We start from the raw sequence: 17822 nt of genomic DNA, 5'->3' as shown, positions 1-17822 counted from the left end.
GTTTGAAAATGCAAAGCGCATTTATTGATTATATATTTATTTTGGCATCTAAAAACTATCTATCAATATGGTTACCAAACGAAAGTAACAACTTCAAAATAATTTATTACTACTATTGTTTGTCAAACGCTCTCAAGCCATATCGAAAAAATTCAACCCACACAAAATTAGAACCACTCAATCGCTGACCATCCTAATTAATTTCTTTAAACGAGTTACAAACTTATCTTTCTGAAATGAATGAATCACAAGGAGATATATAGAAATATTAAAAACTACAATTTGAACAACCTAAGCCCATGTGAGACTTTTTTTTATTTTGGTGAGAAGAAAGAAGACTAAGTAATAGTATGAATGTTAAATATTTGAATTCTTTTATAATCAATTAAATTTTTTTTATTGAAATAACCTGAAAACAGCAATATAAAAGAACTCACAGGCTATAAACAGCCAAGTACAGCTTCCAATATTTGAAAATTTGTAGATTTAGATTGATTTTGGTACTAATATGATAAAAAATTATTCAGCCACAGGCCCCAAATTTCATGCCATAATAGATAAATTATTTACTCAAACTTCAAGAAAGCAAAATCTCATAAGATGACAAAGATTATAGGAAGAAGCATCTTAATTGTAATAAGTTACTAAAAGTCTAATTTTTTTTTTTTTAAATCAAATATTAAATTATGAAGTTAGAGTTGTCTTAAAAACCAACATCATCTGCTGACCACCGTTTGGGTTATTGACTTCCAAACATTTTGCACCAAATTACAAATAAATCCAAATACTTAAATGATCAAAACACCATCTTACTAGAAGCTTAAAAAAGAAATTGAAAATTAAACCCTCCCCAAAAAAGTTCATGTGCAACCATCCCAATCAGTATAATAAAATTGATCTCATTCTTATTACAATCTACGTGATTTTGATGATATCATAGCTACCTCTATTATTAATTAGTATAATGGTTCCGATTTCTATAAGGCTTGGACAAAAAGAGTTTGAAATGTAAAGATTATCTTACTTTTCTATTTTTTAACAGCTTATATATATTACCATTCTTTTTCTTTTTCTTTTTTTTTAGAAACATATTACCATTCATGTTTGTTGGGGGAGACAAACACTTTCGGAGACTTTAATTGAATGATTAATATAATATGGAAAAAGTTAACAAATGTCTTAAGAACATTGGTTTAGGAAATATTTTTAGAAGCTTTATATGAGAAAAGAAAAAAAATTTTGATTTTTTTGATAGGTTTTTTATATTTTTTATGAAAGTAGTATCAAAACTTTTTAAAAATAGTCCATTAACAAATGCTTTAAAGCACCTATTAATAGTACCCTTATATATAAGAGTATCAATTGACCCAAAAAAAAACCTTACCTATAGGTTTAGACTTAATTATACTAAATTAATCACGGACTCTTGTTATTATTATTATTTATAGTTTTAAAAACCGGAATGATCAAAAAACCGAGAAAGGACCTAATTCCTGATTTTTTCTAGTTCTTGACCGGTTCTTTACTATACCAATTCTAAGTTGAATTGACTGGTTCAGTCCTGTTTTTAAAACAATGTTATTATTTGATGTAAAGTTTCACCAAATAACTAACCACATTACTCATTCATAAATATTTCAAACAATATTGCTATCAGCAATCGCAATTGCATTTGAAACCCCAACCAATATATCTGAACAATATTCCAACAATCTTTCATTAAGTGGAGCAACTGATTTGGGGCCCTTCCATCACAATTATTAATGGCCCATTAATTATGTGCATATTTGTTTGTACTTCACCAAGAAATGTTCTTAATCTAAGATACAAAATACAACCCCACTCAACTTTTGTTAGGAATTGTTATCAGAAAATGTTGGATATTCTTATAAAAAAATATTATATTTATTTTAATACTCATTTATGTGAATTGAAGAAATCAATTACCCTTTAATGTCAGATATGTTAATTGCTAAATTTTGAAATTGTATTAAACGGACTGGCATTTAATCTTCAGCCACCTTATGGGACATTTAATTTCATAGCATCATGCTCCTTTCTTTTTGTTCTCAACGTACAAAAGTTTGGCAAAGACAACCTCTTGAGTCTTGATATCCTGTCTTTATTATATATATATGTATATATAAATAAAAAGAAAGTTATTGATTATATATATTAATTTCAATAACTTTATGACCATTTAATTGATATCAAATCCTTTTTATTCTTTGGCTAAGTACAAGTTATAGGTCCGACTATATATATATATATATATATGGAAAGAAATAAAAATTGATATACACACATTATTTTTGAATTACAAAGCCTTAGACTTAAAAAATAAAAAATAAAAAACAATTTTTAGGGTCCGTTTAGTAGGGCATTTCAAACACGTATTTTCAGTTTTTAAACAATATTACACACATTTCTACACATTTTAATAAAGTACTATAGAGAGCTTATATCCTACGAGCAGTGTAGGCTCGCAAAGATAATCAATAAAGGTGGCTAGGCTATTGTTTCCTGGGGACAACGTGCAGAAATTATTTGTCTAACTACATTGAATATACTGTAAACGACATGATTTGTCTCAAAACAGTGACTTGGTCCACGCCTCATCTCTGCCAACTCTTTTGGTAAAATCAAATTGTGTAATTTTCAGGAAAAATTCAGGTATTATCTCTCTATTATTTCCAATAGAAAATAATTTTGAAAATAATTAACATAGTGTCGGAAGCCAATAGGGAACCCAAACCTCTAGTGCTAGGTAGGTGGCCTCTTTTGTCTTCTTTTGTAGGGTGGCTTCTTTTCTAAGGTTCATTTTAATTTTTAGCTAAATAAGTCTAGAGTAGAGACATAGGAAAAAATCACAAGGTGATAAATTATAATGGTCCGATCAATGAATAGGTTTAGATATTTGTTAATAAAATATTTTAGAAAACTATCAATTCCACTTTTATGAGAAAGGCCATGTTAATGGATATCTTAAAGTATTTGTTAATAAATTATTTTATGAAGTTTTGAAACCACTTTTATATTATAAGAAATATAAAAATTGTTAAAAAAATCAATTGTTTTTTTTTCTCATAATTTTTTTTTAAATAGTTCTTAAATCAATACTCTTACGGCAACTGTTAACTTTTCTTTTATGAAAAATATAAAAAAAACTGTCAAAAAATCAATTATTTTTTATTCTCATAAAAAATTTCTTAAAGTATTTTCTAAACGCATACCCTAACAAAATCTAATTATTATTAAGTAAAAAAATGATATTAGATTGTTAGTAGTGAATCTAAATGAGAACCAATAAAAAAAACTTATCAACTCAATTGTTTTAAGGTAGTAAGATTAATCTTTTTATGCTGTAGTGAATGGACCAAACCTCCTAAAGTTTGTTGTCTGTAAACCTTGTGTTTTCTTTGTGTATCAAAGTATAGTAGCGTGTTTCTTGCAACGACTTGCAATAAATTCACGTCAAACTTCAGTGCCGTGCTCAAACGATATATTGTTGTCCTTGATATTTGGATTATTTTGGGAAGCCTAGTCAAACACAAAATTAATTACTACTATATTTTTATTGCATGTTATGTCTCTAAGTGAAAGAAACATGAAGTGGGTTCAAGCTCAGCTCATTGGGAACCTTTAACAAATGGAAGAGTATTTTTTGTAACATGACATTAAAGAAAAAAAAATTCTTGACTCTTTTTCTAGGCCAAAAACAATAGTAAATGACACCACCAGCCACGGCATTGAAAAAAAAAATCACATATCTCAATTTTAAGGGTAAAGGTTTGGTCCAATGCAACGAGATCCATCCCGATGATGTTATATGTTTACTGTTGGACATACGTCATCATTTTGATGGGTCCAATGCAATTGAACGCTGGACCAAACCCAAGTCCCAAGTTTAAAGGATTGGTAATATATTACCAATTGTTTTAAAAGTTTAAATTGTTAAAAAATAATATATTTAATTATTTAATTAATATTCCAATAATTAGTTTAGTAGTTTCTCAGAAGAAAAAAAAAAATTAGTAGTTTCCACGCGTTATGAGATCCATGAGTGCAGTTCAAATCTTCTAAACAACACCTTGAAACTATTTCAAAGAATTCTTCCATATAATAACTTTGTGGGAGACAAAGGACTACACACACCAACACATTAAGGATCACTATTAAGGCTTTGTAAAACAAAATAGTCTTTGCAAATCTTATTGAACAATAATTGAGGCATATGAAACTCATCACCTTGCTCTGATCTTTGTCAATGGCTTCAAAAATCAGTGAGCAGAGATTTTGGCATTGGTTAAATATAAAAAAGGGGTACATGTTAACAACATATTCCAACGTTTATTAAACGTTTCTCTCAATGGCGACGCATGTGAAATAAAGCCAAAACCAATTATCCCCATATGAATAATATTTTAAAAAGTAAAAACATTCATTGCAAGGTGTACATGTTTCTCCTAATAGCTACAACATGGAAAATAAAGCCAAAAATCAATTATTCAATGGATAAGATTTACAATTACAAAGATAAATGCAACTTTGGAGTACAATATTCAATGGATAGGTTTATTTTACACAAATTTGGAGTACAATATAGCCGCCATCATATCATATCAGGTTCGTTTCATAGTCTCACCCATACATGTCTGTTGTCCATATTCATGCTAAGGCCTATCATGCTGCAATCATCCTATAACTCTAATAATACTGCTAGTGTATACTTCTAGATATAATAATAACAAGGATTAGGTTCAAGTTCAAGTTTACTTTAAATGAGGATTTTATATTATTATTTTCTTGTATTAAATACTATGAGTCAAGAGAGTCAATTTCGTACCATACCGGCTGGTACCGCCGGAATATACCGTACCGGCAAGCAAATCGGTACATATAACCCCCTTCTTTCATACCGGAAAAAATACCGGTCGTACCGGCCAATTTCAGGTGTACCGGCCAATACAGAAATATATATATATATATATATTTTTTTTTTTAAGTTTTGTAATTTTTGAATTTTTGTTAGGGCAGAATGGTAACTTATTAGTATTATTTATTTTCTTAGTATGCAATGGTAACTTTTAAGCTTTCTATTTTTTATATTGTGCTTTTTTTTTCTTTTAATTGATACTAAAGTCTAAAACCATGAATAATTAGTTCTGAATTGAGGAAATGTTTTATGGTAAACTTTTATATTTATTATAATATAAATATACACACACATACACATATATATATTTATTTATTTATAAATATAAAAAATAGCGGTAAACTCGAAACGGTACACCGATATTGACCGATATCCGAAATATATCGTACCGCTAGCCAAACCGGTACAGCCTCTGGTACGGTATTGACTCCCTTGCTATGAGTGCTAACTAGTTGAGTTAAATAAAAACATAAACTTGTGAATTAAATAATAAATAAAATTTTAATATGCCTAATAAGCAAAAAAGAACCATGCACCATGCCCAAAATCTTGCAATTAGAATAACTCTAATAATAATAATAATAGTGGGATTAACTTCAAATTATACTATTGAATAAATTTCCTTTAGATGTGGATTTTACTAGATTACATTGTATCCTCCATTTTACAAAATATCAAGAATTTTAGAGATTAAAAAATACTTTTTCTTTAAAATATTCACCATTTCAGATCTTTTTAATTAGATTAAAAAAAAAACATAAAAGATATAGATTAAATAATAAATAGATTCTAAAAAAACTTGGCGTGCCCACTAAGTGAAAACGAAAAATTCCTAACAGTGAAATTTTTAGGTATTAATCTTCTTCTTTTTTGAGAATCAGGTATTAATTCAATTAAAAGTGAAAAATGATATCCATGAACAAAAAAATTACATTAACTTATGCTGTTTAATTGAATAAGAAGCAATTTTTTATTTTTTATTTTTTTTTTTGAGAAAAGAGACCTCTAAAAAATTAAATTAGATTAGAGACCGTACTAATTTAAAGCCTATCAAGAACCAAGGTCACTTTGTTGTTATAGTTTACATGGGCCTATAAGTTTGAATCAGAGGCTTAACATCTAAACCATCTAGCATGAAAAGAACCAATATGATTCATTGATCCGAAGACTAGTGCTGAATAAAAAAGGAGGCCTATGTTGTTGGCCCATTACATAACACATTTCTTCAAGTCAAAAATCATCCTTTTAATGGTTTTAAATCTCACTTACTTGTCCTGAATCATTATAGTTCACCATATCTCGAGAAAGTAATGCTCAAGGATGATAAAGATTTTGTCAAAAATCTTGTAACTCAACTCAATAGAAACGTCTCTCGTGTTCAAATCTCTTGAGCCTATTGTTGTAACTATTGAATTATCAATGAAAAAGATGAAAATTAACCTAGAAATTCTATCTTAATACTTACTACTGAATATAACTCGAGCTCTAAAAGTTCTATATGGGAGAGCCAGCATGGTTGAACAAATGGGATGAAGAGACAGCCCAATAAATATCAAGGTACCTGAATATAAAGGTATGATAAGCCCTTGTGGAAGGTCCAAGATCAACCTGTGGGAGGCTAGGGTGATGAGGAAGGGGAAGAGTTCTCTAGCCTAAAAGCAAAACAAAATAAAATGAGCTTGCTCAAATAAAAACTGTTCACATGTTCCATCTTAATTCCACTTCTCACATTACACGAAGTTAGAATGTGGCCGCTTCTATAACTTCAGAGGATTGGACATATTTTGTGAACAAGACAACACCCTCCAATGGCTTTTAATTACAATGCAGAATATAAAACCTAGATGAATATACTTTTTGAGTCATCACTCATAGAGGCCCAAAAGAGAAAGAAAATTAGGCCTGGAATTGACTACCAATGAGCCATTCAGTGTTTCACAGAAAGACGACAGATGCAATTAATACTCTTTGAAGCAAACTCCTGTATGATGTTAGGAGTTTACCCTTACCTGATGATCATCAAGGAGGTCATCTGAGAAGTTGGACCCAACCTGAAACTCTAAGCCACACAGACAGGCACATCCTTGCATTCATACAAGCATATACAAACACATGAACTTGATCCACAACACCTAAGTTGCCCCAGCTTGACATGCCAATTTGAGACCAAGCACAGATAGGCAGGGTTAACTTAAGAGCTGAGAGTTTTAATTCAAACATTAGGCTGAGTTCGACTTGATCTGATCTCTAACCTGATTCGGCTTAAACAAGTTGCATCTATAGGTACACCTTGCACAGGTTCTATTTACTTAAAGTACACCCATCATTTAAATATTGGTAACATGCACAAAAACACTCTCCTAAAGGCAAAGAGCTAATAGGGGATGTTATAACAACCAAAAATAGAGGAAACCAAACAGTGATTGGCGTGTATAGTTCAAATTTATTTTATTACTCCATTGTTGTCACTGCCCAACCAGTCACCATATCAAGCCTGAAACAAAAAATATCAACACCCTTACAAGTTCATAGTTTGAGCAAAAACATAAGCATGTGTCACATCTCAAATTATACTCCTACTTGGTCATGGTCAATTACCATGACCCTTCAGCACCTACTGTTGGATTCTGGAAAGCAGAGTAACCCCAGAAAGTCTTCAGTGAGTATGGCTGAGATATGGTTACGCCTTCTTCAGTGATTTTAGCTATCTGTGAAATCAAAATTTCAGGCATATTAATTGATTATTTATGGAAAACTAGAAAACCAGGCTTCCATCTAGAATGAAATTAAAAATAAAAAGGGAATTGAAGTACAGCAATTATAAGAAACAAACAGATCTTTTTTTTTTTTTTGATAAACAGAAACAAACTGATCTGATTCATATTCAGGCCACCTCCACAAAGCACATTATGTTGGGTACATATATGCGCCTGCTTGTGCAGTAGCTTATAATCATGTCAAATTCAAATGTAAGATATGGAAATGCTTGAAAACATTCAGCAAATAAAACGAGATATATTAGGGGTATTACAACTTTTACTACGAGAGGTTTATAAACTGACGTGTGATTCCTAGAAGTTTATTGTTTTTTCTTTTCCATTCTTAACTTCTCAGCTGCTTAAAACTTGCACTCGTGATATTGTTCCCTTTCAACAATTGTTATTTTGTGTTAGCAATGAAAAACTTTTTTGTAGAATAATGAGAAATTATAAAGCTAATAGGGACATGCCTACTTCAAGTCACCAGCCTTGGATAATAATAAGAAAATTAATTATTATTAACCATCTTTCATAAGTACAAGTTTGATTAGAAAAGGAAAAGGGAATGACACATAAAACAAAGTGTACAAACCCTCTTCAAAGAATACAAATCACATATAAAGGGAGTAAAAACATCAACAAAAGGCATGGAAGGGACGCTGCCTAAGTCACGCATCCAATCAAACAATGAAATAATAAAGCAGATAGGAATGCCTACTTCAAATGACCAGCCTTGGATGATAATAGGACAATGAAATTATTACTGACCATCTCATTTTTTGATAAGTAAAAGTTTTATTAGAAAAGGAAGTGGGAAGATACATAAAATGATGTGTACAACTTCAAAGAATACAAATAAAAAATAAAGGGAGTAAAAAAAATCAACAAAAGACATGGAAAGGACACCGCCTAAGGCAAGCATCCAATCAAACAAAGTCTGCAAAATATGCTCTGAGTACATAAGGACGCTCCTCCATCAAAGACCCACTTGTTCCTCTCAAGCCATAGATTCCACATGATGCATAAGGGCAAAGCTTGCTGCACCTTAGCTGCTCTATAGTGCTGATTCCACTGAAACTAACCTTGCCAAATTTGCAGCGGCTCAACTACAGATTTGGGCATCACCTGACTTAGCTCAAACAGAGCAAGGACACAAGATCAAATATCTGATGCCATACAGCAATGAAGAAGCAGGTGATCAATAAATTCCCCACTATGCTTGCACATACAACACCAACCAACTATCAATTTATACCTCTTAGAAAGGTTGTCAACAGTTGGGAATTTTCAAAGAGCTGTAGTCCAACCAAAGAACACCACGTTCCATGGACCTTGGCCCTTCAGATGCTCGTCCAAGGGTGCAAATTCCTGTATAATTCCTAAGGGCATCATAGTGCAATCAAACCTTAAATACTCCATTTCTTTACTGGCATCTACACTGCTCTATCAGGACCAGAAAAGGAAGGCAGGTTAAGATAAAGAATCTCAAATCCTAGAAAGGCTGGAGGAATTGAGGATTCCAATGTCGACCCTCATTATTGACTATCTATTTGAAAATCCAATTTGGACGTTTTGAACCATATTGGGGTCACTTTGGAACATTCAGTAAACACCTCCCCTCCACCCACCCCCCACCCCTGCACCTCTTTTTTCGGGTTGGCAGAATTCTCATGATTGCCTACATGCATGAAGGCACACATGTATACAGACAAACACAACAAGAAAAGGAGAGAAAGGTTATATTTTTTATTTATTTGTAAGTCACACAAGCACTCCATTGGGTTTTGAACCTATGACCTTTCTCTTCAGTCATTCTTATGGCAGAAGGAAGTACCATGTGATCTAGAGCTCATTGGCAGAGAGGGTATTTGAGACAGGATTTAAAAATCATCTAAAATTTCAAGAAAAAATAATCACAAAGATATCCAATTTTATGAATAAACAAATAGAAAAGATAGGAAGAAAATAACAAAGTTAAAGTCACAATTTCAAAGAATAATAAAACTAAATGATTGAAAATCATGTGGAATATATACAAATTGCACCCAAAAAAGTGGACATAAGATGATCAAAAATTTGATGAGCATAAACCAAAAAGAGAGAGAAGAAGAAGAAGAAGAATAAGAAAGAAACAACAAAGCATGAAGAGAAGTTGTGGAAATCAGTGAAACTACAATCTTCGCTTCACTGACAGGTCAAACAACGAGAAAAAGATTGAGTATTTCACAGGCTATAGCCCATTACTTATATACTAAGAGTTTTGGTATGTAACAGAAACCATTAAGTGAACAATAATGAGGAACCAAACCTGAAGCTTGTTGACAGCAGTAGTATCACGATATAGGAGTACACGCATGCATTTCTCCAGCAACTTAACACCATCCTCAAAGCTCAAGTTATCATGCCACTCATCACGAAGAATTGGCCTTGCAAGGTGATTCCCAAATCCAGTGGCCACATGGTTGTCCTCAAAATTTACGCCTATCATGCTGACCTGGATAAGAATCACAAATTATAGATTGATTAATATCCTTAAATGCAAATTGCTTACAGTTCTACGACAAATAAAAGGAACAGTTGAGGTTTACCATGCCAAGGTATTTCTGTCCATTTTTCACTCCACCAAGTATAAGTGAATTCCATAGTGGATTGAACTTGTTACGCCTATTATACATCACTCGGGTTAAATAACTGTGCACCTCTTTAGGACCTAAAGAGTTTCCGTCATCCCACATGTTGTCATATAGACTGCAAAAATAATCCCCGATACCAACAATCACTTAGCAAGAAGTAGAAAACAATACAAGCAAACACAAATACACAGAAAAGAAAACAAGGAAGGGACAAAAATTGTGATGTTCCAGCTTTTGCTACTTTCCAAGTACTTTTTTTCCTCTTAAAACAACCTGCTTACATTAGCTCATCAAGATAACGTTGAATCTCCTGAAAATCACTAATTTCTCCACTTGCACCAAGAAGAGAATGTTTTCCAACTGGCTTCAATCGCTCAACACTCTTGTATCGCAGGGTATATCCATAAGAACCTGCCAATTAATCCATATATGATAATGAAAAACCAATAAAAAAGTATCTCGTGGTTATAAATGAGCACGAAAAAGTGCATATCCTAAAATGTTTCTAATGAGTCATGACATCCAAAATCAGAAGTTCTGGAACAAGTTAATAGCAATTCCAGGTCAGGTGAAATACAATATATCTCACAAATAAAGATGCACCTCAGACAGTATAGAAAAACCAAAACAGGAAGAAAAGAGTTGACGGTAGATGAGGGTAACCATGGGTGATAGAACACATCTAGTCACTACTCTAACAAGTAAACAAATTGCCATATGATTCAGACAAAAAAAAATTGACATGTGCATATCTGGGATCTAAGGCAGAAGAATTAATTGCCCTCAAATCAGCAAACACAATGTACAACCACCCTAACCCTGACTCCCAAATGAATTGCTGAAACTTTGGAGTGTGTGCTACATTGCCACTCCTTTGAAGTTATCTGTTGCACACTACGCATACCATGGATGATAGTATTTACAAAACCGGAAAGAAAGCACTAAATAATAATAAAAAAATCCACCAATATGGAATGGTCAGCCACAAGGTAAAAAAAAAAAAAAAAAACATGGTCGAACAGGGAAATCAAAGACTTAATAAATTTAAGTAACATAACTCCATTAAAAAAAGACCAAAAGGGGCATGTCTCCAAAGTACACCATGATTATACAAGAGGGACGCTTAAAAATTAGCAGAAAACTTATCTTCCAAGAGAAGCAATTAATGGAAATCTTTTTTCTTTTTTTTTTTAAATTCCCAATGAAGGAAAGTGAGATATCAGCCACTAAGCAAAATGTAACCATCTTTGGCTAGCATTCATTCTTTGATTTGACATGTTTCACGCATTTTGCAAGTGCCATGAACTGAATGTGTCCAAGCATTTGAAATTAAAGTATATCATAGAGAAAAACACTAGTAGAATATGCATTAACCATTTCAAAAATAGAAGATAAATAGCAAATTTGCCTTTGTGAATATAAAACCAAAACCAAAACTATATTCTTATTCTTTCTTTCTTTTCTTTTATTCATTTTCTTAAATTTCTCAGCAGCCAAAGGGGTCCAAGAACAATATCAATCAAGTCATAAATAGAAGAAAAAAAAAATGAATATATGAAATTGCAATTAATTATGAACTGATTTAGTATCTAACCTCCCATGTCAGCAGCCATAAGAATTCCATCCTTGTATTTGATAGCAACTACAGATGTACCAGTGACATATGGATTCCTAAACAAACAAAAAGGGGTTAAAAACCTTCTTTTTTTTTACATAAAATTTATTTTGTTAAAGATAACAAGCCCAATCCTACTTCTACTTGGTGTGCAAGCAAAGTATTATACTTGCAAAGCAAGTCTTGTAACCATGGTGAAATGTATGATTAGTCTAGGGATTAGCCTCCAATAAACATTCCACATTTAGAGGTAGAGCCTGGGCAATTGCTTTCTACCAAAAGGGACAAGTTGACAGTTTGGTTACTTACCATGACCTCTTCCAGGCCCTGCAAAAGTGGGAGTTTTGTACAGTGGGTATGAAAATTTTATAAAAATCCCCACAATTAGTATGGTGAAGATGTAGCCATCAAGACTATTCATTTTTCAGATTCTAATTCCAATACTTTTTTCATGCAACAACAAAGAAAACAGAGAGAGAGAGAGAGAGAGAGAGAGAGGACATACAGAGTTCTTTCTGAGGCAGTCACAGAGCTGAGAAGGCTGTGCTCAGCTTGGCTTGAATCCATCAACTGCACAGACAAGAACACCATTCAATTCAAAGAAGTACCATATACATATGTTTAACGTATGTTCCTACGGTTCAAATCTTATATCAAATAGTTTCAAAAAAAAACAAAAGAAAACATTGAGAAAGAATCAAACAAAGGCATCCCCAATTTAAAGCTTTTAACCAAAAAATAATAATAATAATAAAAAAGGGGTTGAAGAATGTGAGATTGAACATACCATTTCCATAGCCTCAAATCTATCGGCGATCAGATTGTCTTTTCGTTCCCAACGTATTAGGGATTGGCGCGCTAATAACCCAACTTTTCTTTTTTCTTCTTTCTTTTTTTTGGGTTTAACCGTTAAAGCAATTGCCAACTTGTTGCCCAAGAACTTTTTTTTTTTTTTTTTTTTTTTTTTGAGCAAAATTAATAATTTTAAATTCGACGAGGCTAGGACTTTTTCTTTTTTTTTTCTTTTGGCTTTTAGATATTGGGATAAGTTTTTATTTTTCTATTTTTTGGTTAGTTTACAAATTACGTTTTCTAATTTTGTCCAAAATTAAATTCAGTCATGTAGTATCTTTCAATTTCAATCCTTTAGTTTTATTTGTATTATTCATTTCTTGAAAAATAGAGGGAAAAAAAAAGTTAACTAATTGGTCAATACATTTGGGACAAGTTGAAAATTTCAACTTATTTTTGCTATTATTCATAGGTTCATTACATTTTTGATATTATTCATGAGTCTTACTATACTATTTAGTTAACTTTTACATTTATTTATAATATGTTCAACAACAAAAAATTTAGTTTCAGTTAAATAAACTGATCTCAAACGGACACATAGTCCTTTCGTCACTCCTGGATTTAATTAAAAAATAACTATAAAACTCAATCTATATTATTAGTTAGGCAACGTTTCAAACATATTTGGTTTCTAACAATTCGAGTTCTCTGCACTCGATTTTGCCCAGTGAATTTATACTTGGAAATCGAGTGTCTCACACTCAATTTCCATACTTACTTGGAAATTGAGTGTCTCACACTTGATTTCCTCAAAGCAAAATCGGGTCCTTTGGACTCGATTTGTTAGAAATGAAATTTGTTTCAAACCTTGTCTAACTAATAATATAGTTTGGGTTTTATAGTTATTTTTTAATTAAATCCCTCCTTGTTAAAAATTAAAAACACACAGTTGAATGTGGAAAAAAAAGACAAAAATTAGTATTTTTGAATTTCTTATATTTAAAAAAATTCGGCAAGAACAATTTTTTTTAGACGATATCAAACATGTTGAGGAAAAAAATTACCTTTTAAATTTACGACTCTTGCCAATCTCACAACACTTTGCTTTGTGATTCTGTAACCAAAAAATTTAAGTAAATCTGAATAAGTGATTCATCACTCTCTCTCGATCGATCGATCCATATGGTCCCCAATGCCACCAAGTTCCTCGCCATTTTAGGCTACATCTCGTATCCCTAACTCTTAAGCTTATCTCCAATACCCTCCTCCCTGAGTCTCATTCTCTCACATAGGAGATCCTCACTTTTTCACTTGGGCAAGCGTTGCTATCATTTGGCTTCACTGTGTGACTATTCTTTCTAAATTGCCAATTTAGGCTATGTCTCAATGTTTCTAACTCTCAAGCAAAACTATGACAGTTTTGGATAGTAAACAAAATCAATCTAGTGAATTGGATGCAACAAAATTAACTACAGATCAAAGTTAGAGTATTAAAATGAATAAAACTAACCCTTTGTTTAGATACAAGAGAAGAGGAGAGAAGAGAAAAGATAAGGAAGGAAATGACCAAATTTTCCATGTTTGGTTACGATGGTGGGAAGGGATGAAGAGAGAAATGGAGGGATTGTATTTCTCCTAGGCCCACAATTTTGTATCAGCCCAAAATAGATGGAAAAGAAGAGAAGGCTGAATTGGTGATGGGCTGGTTTTAAATGTATTTACTAAAATACTCTCTATTTCTCTAGAAACAAATTTCAAAATTCAAATATTACTGTTTGGTAGAAGAGTTTGAGTAATGTTGTTTGAGTATTTTTTATATACGTGTGAGTGAAAAAGTATGTGAAAATGTGTGTAATGTTATTTAAAATGCTCAAAAGTGTGTTCAAACACACTTACTAAATAGGGCCTACTCTCCTTATATTATAAGAAAGTGGACATCAAAGTAGAACACACACAGCACACCTAAAGAATTTAATCTCACCTTCATCAACCAGGTCTCTCTCTCTCTCTCTCTCTCTCTCTCAACTAGTCACTTCTCATTATGTAATTTTATCTATTGTGATTGTGTATTTGAAATTAATGAAGTGCTAAGGTGTTATCTTAATATTGTTTGCTTATAATTGCTATGTGTTGGCAATGGTTAAATGAGATTGAGTTCCTATTTTTCTTTTCTAAGGATTGCAATACCCAAACCAACAATTGATTGCATGAAAGAATGAAGAGATGAGATTTAGGGCGTGTATTGAGATTTTTTTTTTTTTAAATTAGCTACATTTAATGATATGTAGTTGTAAATCTCAAAGCATTTCTAAAGCTTATTTTCCTATTTGATGTTAAGTTGTACATGATGCAAATATGAAGAAAGAATAATCTCCTCTTAGATCCCTAAAGCTAAGAAATTTAAATTTAAAAAAAAAAAGATTAAATTTTGCTGAAAAAAAGTGAGGAAAAGAGAGAAGTGGCCTAATAAGAGAGTTAAAAATATGAGAAAGAGAAAAACAAAGAGAGGTAAATTGGTCTTCGGTACTTAATAATTACTGCAAATGCAGTTTAGTTTAATTTCATAATTACTAATTAAATTAAATATATATATATATATATATTTTGGAGTTTTTACTATTTGCTTTCGCAGTTATTAGTTTTTAATGTTAAAACTGCAAATCTTGTACATGTTAGGTGCATTTTGTATATTGAGTTCTAGAATGGTTAGATGCGTATCTAATCTATTCTCATATGGCATTAAGGAGAGATTTTTTTTTATAAGCATTATTGAGATGTATCTAGTTATTGTAATGCTATTTAGATATAACAAGTATTACGTGTACAGATCAAATAAGCCTATTTTGTCTCTTGCTAATGTTATACTGTAATTTTTTGTGTAATGTTTTTTCACTATCACTAGTTTAATTTATCATGTCAAACAATTGTTTTTTATTTAGTTGTTTCTTCCATTCGTCTCCAAAAGAAAATAATAATTGTTTCTTCTATATTGTCATTTGTTTCTTTGTTCAATGGTGGAGAATTCCCTTTTAATATAGTCTTTATATTTTAAACAAATTTTAATATTTTTTATTCAAAATAATTATTACAATTTAGATGGCTAGGGAAGTTGTTGGGAAAGGCTATAGGGAGGATAGTTTGGAAGATGAGGATATGCAATATGCTATTGAAAATTTAGAATATTGGAAAGAGGATTGAGAGCAAAGAAGATGCATGGTTGTGGTTCAAGTAATATGTTATGTTGTGTATGCAATATATATGATGAGATTGCATTCCCAATATATAGACAAATCGATCACTCAAAAAAATGTTAATAGAGAAAATATACGAATGGAGTTGATGAAGGAACTTACACCAGATGAGAGATGTCGTAATGTTATACATATGGGACCATATGTATTTGCTAAGTTGGTAGAATTTTTTAGAGAAAGTGATTATCTCCATGACACCAAGCATGCTATAGTTGAGAAGTAAGCAACCACATCAACTCCTGGAAAAGATTCTATCTATTTTATACAAAAACCTACTTTTTCTATTTTACACCATTATTTTTACAAAATACCCATATCAATTTATCTATTTTACAAGACTTTTCAATAAAATATTCATTCTTCATCAATTTTTTATTATTTTCCCTTGTTAGAGATATATTAGCCCATTAGCATAAGTCCAAACCTAATTCTACTTTGTGTGCAAGCTAAATCTCCTACTAGTACTAAAAGTCTATTAGTCTAGGGTTTAGTCTACTATATATACATATGTTATAATTCATTGTAATACAGAATTTGTACTATACTATAATATATTATTGAAGTAACCCTTTAGGGTTTCCTCCGTGGATGTAGGCCATTAGGCTGAACCACGAAACTCTCGTGTGTTACTGTATTCTACACTTTATACTTTCGCTTCCGCATCCATACTAGCATATTCAACATAGTGTATCAATGCTAATATTTAACATGGTATCAGAGCCAAACTTTATTCAAGGGATCTTCTCAACCTTATCAAATCTCAATATTTCATCAAGCTTCCATCTTGAATTTGAGTGGGGGTGTTAGAGATATATTAGCCCATTAGCATAAGCCCAAACCTAATTATACTTTGTGTGCAAGCCAAGTCTCCTACTTGTACTAGAAGTCTATTAGTCTAGGGTTTAGTCTACTATATATACACATGTTATAATTCATTGTAATACAGGATTTGTACTACACTATAATATATTATTGAAGAAGCCCTTTAGGGTTTCCTCCGTGGATGTAGGCCATTAGGCAGAACCACGTAACTCTCGTGTATTACTGTGTTCTATACTTTATGCTTTCGCTTCCGCATTCATACTAGCATATTCAACATGGTATATCAATGCTAATATTTAACATCCCGAATGGTCATACTTTTTTAATTTATACTTATATTTTAAGTAAACTACCAACATCAGTGGCTCGGCCAATGGAGCCGCTTGTGGTGGAGGTCCAATGGTCGAACCGCCAAAATAATGGCTTCGATGAACGCCGCCGGATTGGTCTCGCCACCCACCAAACCGCCATTGTACCGCCATCACTGACGGGCTGACTGTTGTAATAGTGGCTCCAACGACCGCCACCAAATCAATGTCTCCAACCACCGTATTGCTAGAATCGGTGACTGAACCGATGTCGCCAAATCGATGTCTCCGACCAACTGTCATTTTTTTTTTTTTTGATCCAACGGTCATAATTTTTATTGTTATATCCACCAGTCATAATTTTGAAATTCAAACGGTAAATTCAAACCTAAAGGTCATATTTTTTTAACTTTAAACCCAATGGTAAATTCAAACCTAAAAGTCATATTTTTTTTAACTTTAAACCCAATGGTAAATTCAAACCTAAAAGTCATATTTTTTTTAATTTTAAACCCAATGGTAAATTCCAACCTAAAGGTCATATTTTTTAACTTTAAACCCAATGGTAAATTCAAACCTAAATGTCAAATTTTGGAAATTCAAACTCAAGTCACATTCTTGCTCTATAAATATGACTATTTTCTCTCTAATTCCATCAACTTCTACAAAATTATCTCTTCCATTCGGTTTTTGTTCTCTCTTA

The 17822-nt window shown here is 31.9% G+C and overlaps 1 protein-coding gene across 1 annotated transcript; it reads right to left on the bottom strand.

The window, feature by feature from the left end:
- Positions 1–7339: 7339 nt before the first annotated feature.
- Positions 7340–12896, bottom strand: LOC126702638 (proteasome subunit beta type-4-like). Its single transcript, XM_050401402.1, has 7 exons — positions 12731–12896; positions 12449–12513; positions 11923–11999; positions 10610–10739; positions 10284–10443; positions 10004–10189; positions 7340–7644 (listed from the first exon to the last, which is right to left on the bottom strand). Exons 1-7 carry the CDS (start codon positions 12737–12739, stop codon positions 7531–7533), a joined length of 741 nt encoding a protein of 246 aa, XP_050257359.1. The 5' UTR covers positions 12740–12896; the 3' UTR covers positions 7340–7530.
- Positions 12897–17822: the final 4926 nt, after the last annotated feature.

This window comes from Quercus robur, chromosome 10 (assembly GCF_932294415.1).
Source record: "Quercus robur chromosome 10, dhQueRobu3.1, whole genome shotgun sequence".
Classification (NCBI taxonomy): Eukaryota; Viridiplantae; Streptophyta; class Magnoliopsida; order Fagales; family Fagaceae; genus Quercus; species Quercus robur.
The sequence above is the reverse complement of the archived record's forward strand: the minus strand, read 5'-3'. Positions and strand labels throughout refer to the sequence as shown.